At 50.5% G+C, this 15,168-nt stretch overlaps 1 protein-coding gene across 2 annotated transcripts in view; it reads left to right on the top strand.

Moving 5' to 3' along the window:
* TEKT3 (tektin 3) overlaps positions 1-8,822 on the top strand; it is a 60,807-nt gene extending 51,985 nt beyond the window's left edge. For both annotated transcript variants that reach the window (XM_075111350.1, XM_075111349.1), the window contains 7 exons: positions 1,138-1,745; positions 2,293-2,376; positions 3,950-4,020; positions 4,251-4,394; positions 5,634-5,856; positions 6,754-6,908; positions 7,993-8,822. In XM_075111350.1, coding sequence (XP_074967451.1) covers positions 1,167-1,745; positions 2,293-2,376; positions 3,950-4,020; positions 4,251-4,394; positions 5,634-5,856; positions 6,754-6,908; positions 7,993-8,209 — 1,473 coding nt within the window. In that variant the 5' untranslated portion in view covers positions 1,138-1,166 and the 3' untranslated portion in view covers positions 8,210-8,822. The remainder of the gene's footprint in view (positions 1-1,137; positions 1,746-2,292; positions 2,377-3,949; positions 4,021-4,250; positions 4,395-5,633; positions 5,857-6,753; positions 6,909-7,992) is intronic.
* The last annotated feature ends 6,346 nt before the right edge of the window (positions 8,823-15,168 follow it).

Consider the following 15,168-nt stretch of genomic DNA (forward strand, 5'->3'; position numbering starts at 1 on the left):
CATGCTTCGCGTCAAACCCCACTCCCATCCAGGGATCTTGCAGCGTGCTGGTGTCCTAACCTTTCACTGGGGCTCCAAGCCAGGCTGGGAGCAGCGGGGACAGGACGGCGTTAGGGGAAGGACACATCCTTGCAACACCGCAGCTGGCCACAGCAGCCATAGGGACTTATTCCTGCCAGCAAGTGACACTCGTAACCTTACAAGTGCTTCATACTGAACACCACACACCCTCCTGAGTGTTTGTCCTCAGATTAGGTGTCTTAGGTACATTTGATGGCCCTCTGCGTTGTATTTGTGATAACCATTGACTGACAACCTCGATCTGAAAAAAGCAATAGGATCCACAGTGCCGTATGCAGTGACTGGTAGCAAAATCTTCCTGTGTGGCCATTCCTCCCAGGGTTACAGCAAGGCTGGCGTTTACGAGCCGCTGTGAAAAGACACTGTGGGATATCTCCTTTCCAAGCGCATTTATTTTACACCACATGAGTCACAGACATTCTTCTTCCTTTGCAAGTCAAGAGATGCCTGTTCTTTTTAGGTTGAGAGAGATGGGGTTTTTTTCACATTTGTGGGTAGTCCTGCAGAGCTCAGCTCACCTGCAGACTCCTCACTTGAGCATTTAATGCAAGTGAAGATAGAGATGATGAGAATGGAGTCCCTCGCCCACAAATTGCGCCGGGTTGGTAGCAGCTGTGTGTCCAAAGCTATCGGGGCTGGTAATGGAACTTCTAATGAGAAAATAACATCTGGAGTACTATAAGATTAGCAAATACACCGACCAAAAGAAACAAATGAACAGCAGAGAATCAGCAACTACAGTTTCACTGGATTGAGAGATTTAAGGAAAATGAAGGCATAATATCTGTCATTCCCCTTAGCAGCCGTGAATTGTTTCTCTCCACATTTCAAGACTTGACGCTAGATACTAACAACAAAGTCAAATCCGTATATACACAAATGCTTGAGATGCTGTCAGAAGGGATTTGCTTTCAAGAGTTTTAGGCCTGCGCAGGCGACGTGTGGGTGCTGTGTGCATCGCTGTTGGTCTTATAAGTTGCATGTGTTGCTGCAAGAAGTAACGCGCGTGCAGGAGCTTACTGAGTGACGTTGTCATCTTCTGTCTCCTCTGTGCAGGACACGCACCTGAATAGCACTGTTCAAGAATGGAGCTGGTTGGCTCTCCCTTAACGACAACGTGTGCCCACCCAAGATCAACACCTACCAAGTTTCTGCCTGCCATCAGCACCCTGGCTTCAAGCTATAAGAACCGTTTTCCTTACTATCCTTTGCCTCAGAGCTTCAGCCTCCCCTGGATGCCCAGGGCCTACTACAAAACAGCTGCCATCAACCCAACTTTGGCTCCCCTTTCCAAAAGCTCCCAGGGGTTAGCCCCCAGCAAGATGCTTCCTTTGATTTCCAACAGAACAACCCTTTTCACCCGGTACACCCCTGACGACTGGTACAGGTCCAGCCTGACCAACTACAAAGAGTCGGAGACTTCCCGGCACAATGCGGAGCGTTTGAGAGCTGATACGTCCCGCATGATTCTGGATAAATATCAGCAGACAAAGAGAGCACAAGTACAAAGCACCCAAACCCTGGGAGAACGTGTCAATGATATTGAATTTTGGAAATCGGAGCTCTGCCATGAGCTGGATGAGATGATCGGGGAGACCAACGCCCTCACAGACACGAAGAAACGGCTGGAGAGAGCCTTGGCCGAGACGGAGGCCCCTCTCCAGGTAAGCACCGTGTCCGGTGGGCTGCAAGCTGTAGCCTGTCGCTGAAACATCTGCAGCCATTCAAATGTCTAATTAAGTTTCATTGCAGCTCCGTAACGTCTCCAAAGTTTTTATTAAGAGACCATTAGTTAAGTCAGTAATAAACAAATCCCTTTGCCATCTGCTGCATCCCCTATCAGCACATGCTGAGCACATCAGAACAGTATTTGCTTAACCAAATATTTTTATAAGCGGTATATCCAAAATCCTGGTTTGGGAGACAAAAGCCCATGTCTTACTACGAGGCTCTGGCAAGGTCAGCATCAAGCCTGACAGGTCCCTGCATTCAGCTGTTGTTGCACCAGGGACACGTGTGCTCCCTCGTGTTGATTTAATGCTGATGTTGCAGCTTGGCTGCTCGTTGTCAGCTAAACCAGCTGCCCTGGGCACATTTTTCCCCTGCTGCCATCTCTATGCCCACCTATATTTTCTTACATTACTTGAGATGGGGACCATCCCTATAGGGAACCCTGCCACGGAGCTGGCAGCGATGGCATGTCCCCAACAGGTCACTCAGGAGTGCTTGCTTCACCGGGAGAAGAGGATGGGCATCGACCTAGTCCATGACGACGTGGAGAAACAGCTCTTCACAGTAAGTTTGGCATCTCAGATCATGTGTTAAAGCTATTTTTACCTAAACTGCCCTAAAGAGGTTTTGCAGCCTTGTTCCCTAAACGGCTCCTTAGCGCTGGTGAGGTGCTAAACTCTTCCAACCCCCGAAACCTGCTGCCCAGGGGACGGCATTCCCTCACGGACCAGCATGCCCACGCGGGGTGGGTAAGGCTTACCCTCACAGCAGAAGGAAGAGCTGAAAGTCAGCTGTGCACTTGTGTAGCATATCAGGGTCCTCTGTCCCCCTTCAAGCAGTTTGCAAGACTGTCCTACCTTTCAGAGCCCTGCTGGGACAGGACCTATATGTGTCTATATCACATACATACGATGTAGCTATATATCCCTATCACATACATACATCTATCTATATATACATCACATGCAGATATGGAGAAGGCAGATTGTGCCCAACAGCTTGTCTGGTTTTCCCAACTATATCAGCTGGTCTAATAAAAGATGTTACATCTACCCCCAGCTTTGCTTTGCTCAGAGCAGCGTGGCCGCAGTAGGACTGCCGCTGTGGGTGCTTAGGGAATGGATTTTATAGAAGTCATAAAACCGTGTACTCCTGCCTGCCTTTATATAGTCTGCTTTAAATTATGAATAAAAAGCAAACATGATGAGAGCTGGCACAGAAGATGGGATCCTGATGCAGGACGCAGTGACATACAATCACGGCAAAGGCATTGTGAAACCAGGAAGGGAACTGCAGCCTCCGGGACTGTGATGCCACTGCTCTGTTAGAAGATTTTTTCATATGAGTCAGGCCCTAAAAAATTAGAAGATTAATTTAAAGGTCATGAGATTTTAGGAAAATAATCAGAGCTGGTATCTCCGTAATGGTATTTTGGATTTTAAGTGTTTAGGATATGTTTAGGCTGTGGTTTTCAGTTGGTTCCTGCAGACAGGAGCCCTTAAAAATGACTGGATCTGGAGCACTAATCACCTGCCTCCAGCAGTCAGGGCTTCACAAATGCAATAGATTTGTGCTGAAGTCAAGTGAGCTGAGAGCAACACATGCCTTTCTCCAGTGGGGCTGAACGTTTCTTAGAAATGACTGGGGATTTACACCAAAGTAATGTTCATCTCCTCTTGTCCCGTATGGATGGGATTTCTCCTGGGGAGGAGAACATTTTGGGAGCAAAAAGGGAAGATGTTGGTTTGAGGATGGGGGTGTGCAGGGAACCACTATGCCTGTTCCTACCAGGTCAGGATCTGTCCCTGTCCGTGCAGTGGAACGAATCAGCGCTTGACACTGATGTCAGGATGAAAAAATACTTCTCAACCCACCCTGAAAGTGGATGCAAAGGCCATAGCTGCAGCCACAGCACCCTCAGGTCCCCTCCCAGTTGCTGCGTGCAGGCTCAGCTGCCCGAGCGAGTGCGCTGGGCTTGGGGGGGGCACTTTCTCTGCTCCCTGCCTGATTGCTTTGGGCAGAAAGCCAAGCGTGCAAGTTCTTGCTGTGTTCAGGGTTGGGGAGGTCTGAGGGGACGAGCGTGACCAGGACAATCGAGTGTGGACACTGATGGGGTCTTGTTCTTGCCTTTGCCCAGGAAGTCGACATCATCAGGTCGTGCCAGGAGAGGTTGCAGCAGTACCTGGATAAGGCGAAAGCCCAGCTCGCGTAAGGAGGAGCTCCTTATCTCATGCCGTAGGGCTGATGTGCATTTGCAGTTGTGATGTGATGCCCCAGCAGACCCCCACCCCTACCCACACCCCACAGGTGTAAAACCCATGCAGCTCCAGGGGAAGCGGGCAGTGATGCTCGTGGGAGGAGCTGCAGGGAAGCGGGATGGGGAGGAAGCCGTTCCACCCACACGTCCCCCCCCGGTGGCTGTTGCTTGTGTGTTAAAGGTCCAACAGGGCGGCCCAGCATGAGCTGGAGATAGACCTGGTCAACAAGCAGGCGGCCCACCGCATCGATGACAAGTGCCACCACCTGAGGAACACCTCTGACGGCATCAGCTACTACCGAGGGGTGGAGCGGATCGATGCCACGTGAGTGCACACCGGGCAGCAGTGAGCACCGAGCCGTCCTGGGGTGTGCGGTGCCTCTCCCTGGCAGGGAGCTGGTTGCCCCCAGCCCACTCTGAAGGCATGTGTCTCTGCATGGCACATCCATCCTGCCCAGAGTCACCCGCCTCAGAGGGGCCATTTCTCTCCGCTCGCCAAAAAGGGAGCGTCCAGAGGGTGAAAGCAAGTCCTACCTAATTAAACATTATATCGGAGTTCAGAGATCAGCCTGAAAATGAATTCGGTTCAGCACTTCTGCACAGCTCGTTAAGTTTATGCATATTTTCAAAGATGTGTCAGTGCTTGCCTGAGTGCTCTTCATTGATGTAAAGTCTGGGGAGCTCACCCCAGCATGGAGAGGGCCTGGCAGGGAGCCGAAATGACACAGAAGATAAAGAAATAGAGAGCATGGTCCTGGGATAGAGTTCAGCTGCTTTTGAGTGCCAGGAATTTGGCTTTGGCTCTGCGGTAAATGAATGGTGACCCACACCAGCACTCGCAGAGAAATACCCTAAGTGGCAAAGGGCTGAGGGGACAAACCTGCTGCTCACGCAGACACATGCAGTTTATGGGGGGACATCGATTGATTCAATTTTTCTAGTGTTTGAGTAATTATTCACAGTAGAGCTCAGACATATTTAGACAGGCAAATGAATTGCAAAGGATTGATGCTAAAAATTCAGAGGGAGGTAAAATGTGCCGAGGATCAGCATGTTTTAAATGGAGCTTATGTGGTATTTAAGTCTTTTGTTGACCTTGTTCTGGACTACTGCACAGGCGTGACCTTCATCCTGAATGCACACACAGGGAATCAAATGTTGTCTCATGCTCGTTCAGTTTAGTATGAAACTGAGATAAGTTATGAGCAAAATGAATTGACTGCAACCTGTGCGTTGTCGTGAAGCTGTGAATCACTTGGCACTTAAATGCCTCGAACGTGTAAATATGGGGTCTGGTTAAAATATCTGGTTTTTTCTGGGGAAATCTTTTGTTTGTCTGAGCTTTCATAAGTATCACAGTTGTCTTCATGAACATGTCATCATTTGATAAGCGTTACTGAACAAATGGTGTCCAGATGTTTCACTTCCATGTGGTCAAGTTAAGAGCGTAGATTCCCATTAAGGCTGTGCTTAATCCACGCTGTTACCTGGCAGGGTCTATGCCTGCCCACGTCCAGCTCCAGCAGCACGGGCTTACCGGGGGCCTCTCCTTTCCCTCCCCCAGGATCTCTGTGCCGGAGTCATGGGCCAAGTTCACGGACAACAACATCCTCCGCTCCCAGAGCGAGCGGGTGGCCTCTGCCAAGATGCGGGACAACATCGAAAACCTGCTGACGGTGACGGCCAACGAGATGTGGTGCCAATTCAACAGGGTGAACGTCGCCTTCACCAACCGCATCGCCGAGACAGCCGATGCCAAGAGCAAGATTCAGAGCCACCTGGCCAAGGTAGCCCGAACCCCTCCCTTTCGGTGTGACACTGTCACTCCCCAGCGACACCTCCAAGGCGGGACCCTCCACACGGACCCGGCCCAAGCAGAGGAACAGCCGCCCCAAGGAGCTGGCTATCATATAATATTCTGTTTGAAACTCAAAGTTCTGGGGACTTCCTTCTTGCAGCAGGATGAGTTGGCACTGTAATTTCATCTCAAGGGATACTGTATTTTGCTGGTGCATCGTAGCTGACAGCCTGGCAGCACGGGGATTTCCAGCGGAAAACGCCAATGCTGGTTGCACCTCCGGGTAGTTACTTCAGAAGCTCTGGCTGCCCTGCAGAAAGTCTTTGCCAGGCCTCCGTTGGGTGCCTGCCGGGGAGTCTGTGGGCTTGCTTCTCCTCCAAGGACGGTGTTTGCTGCACTCTGCCAAGCAGAGTAAGTGGAGATGAGCGATGGGCACCCGGCTCGGACCGGTGGGTCTTACGGAAAGCTTCCTGAAATGTGCTCAACACAGTATTGATTAACTGAGCAGGGACTGGGCTCACAGCACTGCGGGCTGATGCCGTGTCCTTAAATGAGGATCCATTAAAAACCTTCCCTCTATTAGTTGCTATTGATGGATGATCAGTTCCTGCAAGCAGTAATTTTGGGAAGCTGGTAATTCAATAGATCCATCACTGCTCCAAAACCTCCTCTGATATGACAGCAACAGCAAAGAGAGGCTTTTCCCTGAAGAGATACCGCTGCTGAGTCTGTGTCTCAATATGTGGCAGCGTGACAGTGCTCTCAGCCCAGGGTCTGCTTATTGAACTGGTTTTCTTTCTGCAGACGGACAGGAGAAAAGGGAAATTATGTGGTCACTTGAGAATATGTTTTTTTCATTTGTGCATGTGTTTCTTTTTCATACCAGACATTGCAGGAAATCTTCCAGGTCGAGATGAACATAGAAACCATCCGAAAAGCCATTAGGGACAAAGGGCCTCCATTAAAAGTGGCTCAGACCCGGCTGGACGAGCGGACGCGAAGACCAAACATGGAGCTGTGCCGGGACCCTGCCCAGCTCCGGTAAGGCAGGAGCGCAGGGCTGGCGGGGTCCTTGAGGAGCCACTGGTGGGAGCACTCAGGAGCATCCCTGGGTGGCAAAATTAATCAGGGTTTTTTTTATTAAATAGTCCTTCCATAAGTGCACTGATAAAATCCAAAGCAACGAGCAGGTATTCCAGCCTTTGGGTGCCGGGAGAGCTCTGCACCACGAAGGGGGCTGTACCCCATGGCTGGGTGCAGCCTGAGGCCACCCCATGAGGGGCTGGATTTTTCCCTTTTGGGTAAACCTCATCTCCTCTGCCTGCTTCCCGGCGGTTGGACGCGCTCAGTTTTGAAGGATAAGCCCTTTACTCTCCAACAGGCTCGCATTGCGAGCGCTTAGCTCCTTCCTTTTGGGTAAAACTGCAAGAAAGGGTACACCAGTTGGAGAAGCAGTGAGGGCTGTCTTCCCCTCCTCTGGGAACACTGGAAGTCCTCTCAAGGACATAGCGAGCTCTTTGGGATTGCACCCAAGGGGCTGCGGAGGAGCGGGCTGCCCTGAGCACCCAGCAGCACCCCCTGTGAGGCGCCCCGAACCTCGCACCTCCTCCTGGGAGCATGACTCGGTGTGAAGCCTTTTAAAAGCAATTTAAACCCACCCCCAAGCCTGTTAACATCTCGCACGCCATTGATTTTTTCCACCCTCCACTTGTTTCACATTCACTTTTAGCCACTCCCGGCCGTCCTGTTTGGCTGCATGTGCATCCGTGGGTGTGGGGAGGACCCCTGCACAGGGAGATCCAGGAGGGTGAACCAACAAACCCTCAAAACCAAACAGGAACAGGAAACCACAGCTGCCCATCCCTCTTCTCGGTGGCATGAGCTGCTCTGGGAGATGTGGCTGCGCATTGCCAAAGCCTTAGAGCAGGCTTAACCATGCCTCCCTGCTGAGGTCCGGGGAGCTCTGCCCTCAGCTTTCCCATGCATCTGCCAGAAACGGGGGGTCCAAGTTACTCTGAGCACGTTGGAGGGGGAAATCCTGTGCCCAAGGGGCCCGTCAGCAATGTCATGCTACAAACCACCCCCGCGATGGGACTGTTAACGGGGGTTTCTTGCTGTTTTCCAGCCTTGTCAATGAAGTCCACGAGATCGATGAGACGATCCAGAGCCTTCAGCAGCGGCTGAGGGACGCCGAGGACACGCTGCAAATGCTGGTTCGTGCCAAGTCGGCCTTGGAGCATGACCTGGCTGTCAAAGCCAACTCACTCTTCATCGACCAGGAGAAGTGCATGGGGATGCGCAAGACCTTTCCCAGCACCGTGCGGCTGGTGGGTTATGTTTAGGCTGGGCTCAGCCGAACTCCTGATACCTCTTGCAGGATGTATTCCCAGTTTTGCTAAGATGCTTTGAAAATACAGAAGACTGTCACTTCCTGATGAAAGCCTTGAGTAGAAATTAAACGATCGCTTTGTGTGTTACATGGTCTACCAGGATTTTTTTCTTCCCCCTTGTTTTTACTCTTTCCACTGCTCTTTCACAGTGTGCCAGAGAGTAGCTGAAAATACCTCATATACGACCAAGAGTAAATCCAACCAAGGGGATTCATTCCTACCCTTTTAATCTGTGATTTTAGGAGAAAAACTGTTGTGTCTTCCTCCTTTTGAGTCTGTCTGATGTGGAAAAGCACATGGGGAAGTAAAGTTAGTTGTCAGAGTAATTAGCTGTTGACGTCCAGAATGTATTTTTAATGGTGCAGCAGGAGGAACACAAACTGTCCCGTAAACCGTTGCAGTATGTTCTGTTCCTAAATAGAAAAACTTGCATTTTAAGCTGATTTCTAATGATAACTTTCTTGCTTTTGAAAAAAAATTTAAATGTCATCTAAAATGTCAGTGCTGGGGTCTTAAAATAAGGAAGTACTTTCGACTAGCTAATTAAAGAAAGTGCTGTGGTTTCAATTTTTGTGAGTATGGATTGGTTCCTAATTTAACCTTTTGCATGCAGTTTGTTGGTGGAAGCACCAAAGTACTTTGAAGAGAAAGAAACGGATCCGTCCTCAGATCAGCCACCCTGACTGCCACGGTACCTGCTCTCTTGCTGTAAACCAGACCTATTTTACCAAATATTTAAGTTTGCAGAGGGATAGGTCTTCAATCAATCTGAGGTTCAGTGTGAAAGTCAGTTTGCAGATTGTCTCCTTAGACTCACGTGTCACTTAGACACTCCCGAATCTTTTAAGCTAAGCAGAGTTGAGCTCGGCCTAAAGCCTGTGGGCATCCCAAAGGAGCAGAAGCCCAAGCCCTTTCTCCTCCCTCAGAATCCAGGGCATGGACCTCCCGGCCCAGCGTGGGGGCTCTCGGGAGCCGAGAGCGTCTTTTCCCATCTCGCCTCCCCAGATGACTCCGTCTCACAGCACGGGTCCAGACAGACCTGCCTGCCCTCCCGCGCTGCCAGGGGCTGCCCCGAGAGCTGTAACCTGCGCCGAGGTCCTGCCCCGGCCTCAGCATCTTGGCAGGATCTCTCTTCACATCAGCAGCCCTAAACAGGAAGAAATTCTTTTTAACATTTTTTTTTTTACTAGCACTTTTGTCTCATGGAGACTAAAAATAGGTTTCCTTTACTTTGTGTGTATCTTGGAGCCAGAGTCCGTCGGAGAGAGCAGCCACCCTTTCTAAAGAGACGATACAACTGTAAGCAGGAAAACCTGTCCAGCTCATCACACCTTCCCTTCCCCCACGTATCTCCCCCCCCCAAACAAGCTGACGGCACGCTGAACTCACTGGGGCTTCCAGTATTTGTTAGCATCCTCGCTGGCCTCCGTGCTGCTTTGTGCTGTTACTCTCCCATGCTCCTTCACTGAAGACTTTCACAAACCCTGGGGATTTTGGCTGCTCTGCTGTTGCAAAGCCCCGCTCCAGATGGCTGGTTTTCAGGCCGAGCCGCCTGTTTTCTTTTTTGAGAAATGTGCCCCATGGATTTGTCCCCAGCTGAGCACGGGGAAGTGGAGGCACCCAGAGTCCTTTCTGAAAGACTCGTGCTTCTAAGTAACTTAGTGAAGCCCTGGCATCAGCGGCAGCTTCACATTCATTTCACTTCCACTTTCATTTTTGAGTCACATAAAAAAATACCTGTGCTGTGTTTTACTCTGAGGGCACACCGATAACAGCCAGCACCCCAAGTCTCCTGTTTTCTCCGATTTTGCTTTCAGAGCACCCCTAACACTCATCTTTCCCACTAGCCCAACCCTTAGGCTTTCTCCTAATTGACAGCATTGATGTGGTGTCAAAAGTATCCAACTCTAAAATTTGTCTGGCCGTCCGGCCCTCTCGATGCTTCTTTACGCAATATTGGCAATGCATTTCTTTCCTCCATTTGAGCCACGACCAGAGGAATTTCAGTTGCAGCTTCTCTGATTCCTTTCACAAATACTTTCTGCTTTCCTGCAGCAGATTTCCCAGACATTAGAGAATTCCCAGGTCCCTCTGGGGTTTCATTCTCTCCACGCCAGTTTTCCACAAGTTGACAATATCGATGCTACTTTTTCTGGCAGCTGATACTCTAAAATCCTCCCCCACCCAAGCACTTTAATAATATAATCCTGTGTGTGCTTCAGTTCGAGTCTCTGTTTCCCCTCTCACAGCGTGCCCTATGCACATCCCATGACGGGAGCCAGCCCTGCCACAAAACTCCTGTAAAATGGGTCTCTAGGGAGAGGATTTGGGATGAAATTCCAAAAGACACGTGGCTTGTGGCAGGGTCTCCTCCGCAGGGGTGGATTTGCCTCCCATGACCGAGCTGCTGGTGAGTAAAGCTGCTCGGTTCAGTCCCCACGGGGCTGTTTCGGGGTTGCAGCCGAGCAGTCTCTCTCTTTGCTGTGCACCAGGTGCATTAAACAACCACCCTGCCTTCCCGCTGCTGATGTGCCAGATGCCTTTGCTTTCATACCATTAAACGATTTGCTTTCATAGATCACTTCTAAATAGTACCCCCGTCTGCCTCGTCTGCCTTTCTGCACTGATGTGATGTTTCCTTCCCTTAACTGCCTTCAGTCTGAAGGACGACGTGCCTGCCGTTATTGCTGTTTATTGCAGTTTATTGCTGCCTTTATCAGCCAAGTTGCTGAGAAATTCTGTGTAAATTCCTTTGCATCCCACAGCCGTATTCCCACCCTCCTGCACCATTCCAATAAACCCTGCAGAGCTGGGTTTGTAAACTAATTGTTTACTGACTGGAGGAAAGAAAATAAATTAATAAAACCAGGACAGCGTTGCGTCATGCAAGGCAAACTTCGTGTCAGTCCAGGATCCAGCGGAACAGTCGAGGCCAGGCTTTCAAGAAGCTCCTTGGAAAGGAGGCTTGGGCGTTTTCGTTGTCTAAGAAACTACAAATCATTGAATGTCCTGGAGGAGTCTGATATGAATTTGGGTGAAATGAAAGCTTGCCAAAAACCATGGTAATGGTATATTGTGTAACTAATGCAGCTTATTTTGCTTGAGGGAGAGAGAATTCCCAAAAGAGCATCAGGAGTCAGAAAAAAAACCCAAACTCATTCTATTATGAAAGAAAAAAAAACCCACCAAACAAACAAACAAAAAAAACAAGCAAAAAAAAAAAAAAACCAAACAAGAAAAAGAAGAGAACTTTGGCAAAATGCTACGGAAAATCTGGGCAGTGTAGGGTCACAGGAATGGCTGTGCTGGCTCAGACCGAAGTGCAGTGAGCCCCAGATTCAGCCTCTGGCAGAGCCAACAGGAGATGCTTAGATAAAAGCACCAGGAGAAGGCAAGCACCCTGTGATACTTCCCCACTCTACTTTCCCAGCTTCCAGCAATTAGTATCTCAAGGACTTCCTGAGCCGACGGGGTTGTCCTTGAATTTAATATCCCCCAATGGATTTGTTTCGCATGATCTTGTTCCAGTTGTTCTTCGAGCCCGTGCGGACTCGCAGCATCCGCTGCGTCCCTCAGCAGGGAGCTGCAGGGCACAGAGCATCGCCACGCTCAGAGCATTGGTGGCCCCTCTTGGAAACCCTGGAGGAGCCTGAAAAAGGGGCCAACCTGGGACTGCTGAAGCCAAACGTCTAAAACTTGATAGCTTGGGCGAAAGGTAGCTCAAAGCTCGTTTAGACCTGCATCTTCTGCAGGTTCAACACTGGAGCTTGCAGAGGGTTGGCTCCTTTTACATGCTGTCAGCATGCGGGAGATGAGCAGGAATTGCAATTTCTGAAAGTATCTGAGCGTGTCCTGACCCAGAGTCATGCCCCAGCTGGGAACCTTGGTTGGGTTTTTTGGCTTTTGGAATCACTGTGTAAATTTTGGTTTCATTGAAGCCAATGGGATTTTCTCCAATGATTTCAGCCTGACTCTATCCGTGATGACAACTGGCTTGGAGTTGAAAGTAAAAAGTTGGATGAAGTTGGGTTTTGGGCATGAATGCACACAGGGCTAAAATATTTTATAAATTCTTCTTGGCTTGGTGGAAAACAAACGTCAGGAAAAGTAAGTAAATGTCTCCAAGATGTATTAGACCTTTTGTTTTAGAAGTCTGCTGAATTTAAAGGTCTCCCTTTCCATTTTTTTTCTGCTTGGAATGGCTCTTCAGATAGCCGTTCCACCACTTTTATCAGAAAAAGTAAAACCCACTCTCTCAGTGCATTTTGATCCAAACAGCATTTTACACCAGCGAAAAGGCCCGTTCCCCCTGCAGCCCTGCCGTGGGGAAGCCACGCGGCTCAGGGACCCCCAGCGGCATCCCTTCCCGGGGCACGGCACCCGCCTCCCCCCAGCCGCCTGCCGGGCCCCAGCCGCGCTCGGCGCACGGCTCCGTCTGCTGGGGAAAGGGCAGGATCCTGGCAGCGCTCTGAGCCCCGCTCTCGCTGCCAGCTGGGGACGTGCTCCCAAGGTGCTGAGCCTCCCCCCGGCCCTTCAGCTGGGAATACTTACTTAGATAGTTATTTCTCTCTGGGTACGTGTAATTTTATATATATCTGCATGTGTGTTCATTGGGGGAGGGCTAAAGGTTCTTCATAAAATGTGAGTCAAACCATATATTGCTCTCCTCTTTCCCTAGTTGCAGAGTTGTTTGAAGACAGGACTTTTTCCCCCGTTGTTCCGTTCCCAGCCCTATGAGAGCCGCGGGCTCACTGATGGCACTGCGGATTTCCTCCCCTTCCCTTTTTACATTTCAAATCCTCCGTTGCCGATGGTCTTAATCACCAGGGTAGGGAACAGGAAGCGAGTCCCTAAAATTGTGATGACAGAGCAAAGTCTTGGGGTTAAACAAGTTCATCCACAAGAAGATGTGCAGAGAAAATCTTGTCTTTTTGTGTAGTTTGAAAATGTTTGTTTTAAGAGTGTTTTCATTCACCTGGCCTGGGGAAGGGGATGGCGTACGTGTGCGCTGGATGGATGGCAGCTGAGCCTGTGATGTGCTGGTCCAGGAGATGCTGCAGGCACAGTCAAATGAGGCTTAGACCCAGCAAAGTCCTTCGTCTGTCACTGCCTTGTCAGATTAGCATCTGGGCCCCTTAAAGTGACATAAAACCCACTTTCCCTCCTAAATTCTCATTATTTTATTCTAGAAATTCAAGCTAAAGCATTGTAAGAATTTTAAGTGATCCCATGGAATAGATTCCGAGTGAGAAATCCACATTTTCTTACCCAGTGTTTATACAACCCATCAATCTTACGGGATTCCCAGCACAGCCAGTGGCAAATCTTGTTTGTACACAAAACATTTTTCAAATTTATTGTGGCACCTGCTCATGTTTAGCCGGTGACCAATGCTAGCCACACTCACAGAATCCCAGAATCCCAGGTGGGAAGGGACCTCAGGGATCATCTAGCCCAACCTTTCTGGGAAGAGCCCAGCCTAGACAAGACGGCCCAGCACCCTGTCCAGACAGCTCTTGAAGGTGCCCAACGTGGCCGAGCCAACCACTTCCCTGGGGAGATTATTCCAATGGTGACTGTCCTCACTGTGAAAAATGTCCCTCTCGTGTCCAACCGGAATCTCCCCAAGAGCAACTTGTGTCCATCCCCTGCGTTGTCTCCATGGGACTCCGTGTAAAAAGGGAGTCTCCATCTTCTTTGTAGCTGCCCCTTAAGTGCTGGTACATGGGGATGAGATCCCCTCTGAGCCTCCTTTTCTCAAGGCTGAACAAACCCAGCTCTCCCAGCCCAACCTCATACGGCAGCTTCCCAGTCCTTGGATCATCCTGGTGGCCCTTCTCTGGGCCCCTTCCAGCCTGTCCCATCCTTTTTGTACAGCGGGGACCAGAACTGCACACAGCACTCCAGGGGTGGCCTGACCAGCGCTGAGTAGAGCGGGATGATGACTTATCTCTGCTGGCGATGCCCTTTTTGATGCAGCCCAGCACCCTGTTGGCCTTCTTGGCCGCAGCAGCCACTGTTCGCTCCTGTTGAGCTTCCTGCCCACCAGGACCCCCAGGTCCCTTTCCACAGAGCTGCTCTCCTGCCAGGTGGATCCCAGTCTGGGCTGCACTCCTGGATCATGTTTTCCCAGGCGCATGACCTTACACTTCTCCTTGTTGAAGTTCATAAGGTTCTTGTTGGCCCACTCTTCCAGCCTATCCAGATCTCCCTGCAGAGCAGCTCTCCCTTCTGGAGTGTCTGCTTCCCCACTCAACTCGTACGGAGACTGAGCCGGGGAAGCCAGGCAGCTTTCGAGCCCCTTGATGGGAAGCACGGTGCAATTTTCCAGCCTGTGCCGGGTCGGGTGCTGATGCCACCTCTCCAGCAAAACCCCAGGGGCTCTGCTGGGAACACCCTCACCTTCGTGCCTCCCCTCGTCCTGGCCCAGACAGCCACCTCCAGCACCTCCGGTGGGTGGAAGGTGCAAAGAGGAGCTTTGCCACCAGCGCTTCCACGTGAACTCGCCGTGCTCCCTGGGGCAGTGTGGGCCCCCAGCACCAGAGCTGCCCTGAGAGCACGTGCGCCGCAGATGTTTTCCCAAAGCCCTGCTCCATTTGGCTGCTGCACCTTTCCAAGAAGCGTCTGAGGAGCACGGGAGTGATGTGCTCGTCTCTCTGGGCTTCCTCCACAGCTTCTAATCCACAGTTCTCAGCCAAAACAGGCTTCATTACCCGCAGGCTACTCTTTTTTCCTGATTCAAGTTTCAGATATTTTGCCGGTGCTTAAAAAGCTGCTCTTGGCACCGGTTTCAGAACTGGAGCCGAGGTGGTCTTTCTCTCCCAGGATCACGGAGGAGCTCGGGTGCAGTACGTGACCCCCACCCCTCCCCGCTGCCTTTCAACGCTGTGCATCTCCCTGCTCTGCTTTTG

This window comes from Phalacrocorax aristotelis, chromosome 16, assembly GCF_949628215.1.
Source record: "Phalacrocorax aristotelis chromosome 16, bGulAri2.1, whole genome shotgun sequence".
Taxonomy (NCBI): domain Eukaryota; kingdom Metazoa; phylum Chordata; class Aves; order Suliformes; family Phalacrocoracidae; genus Phalacrocorax; species Phalacrocorax aristotelis.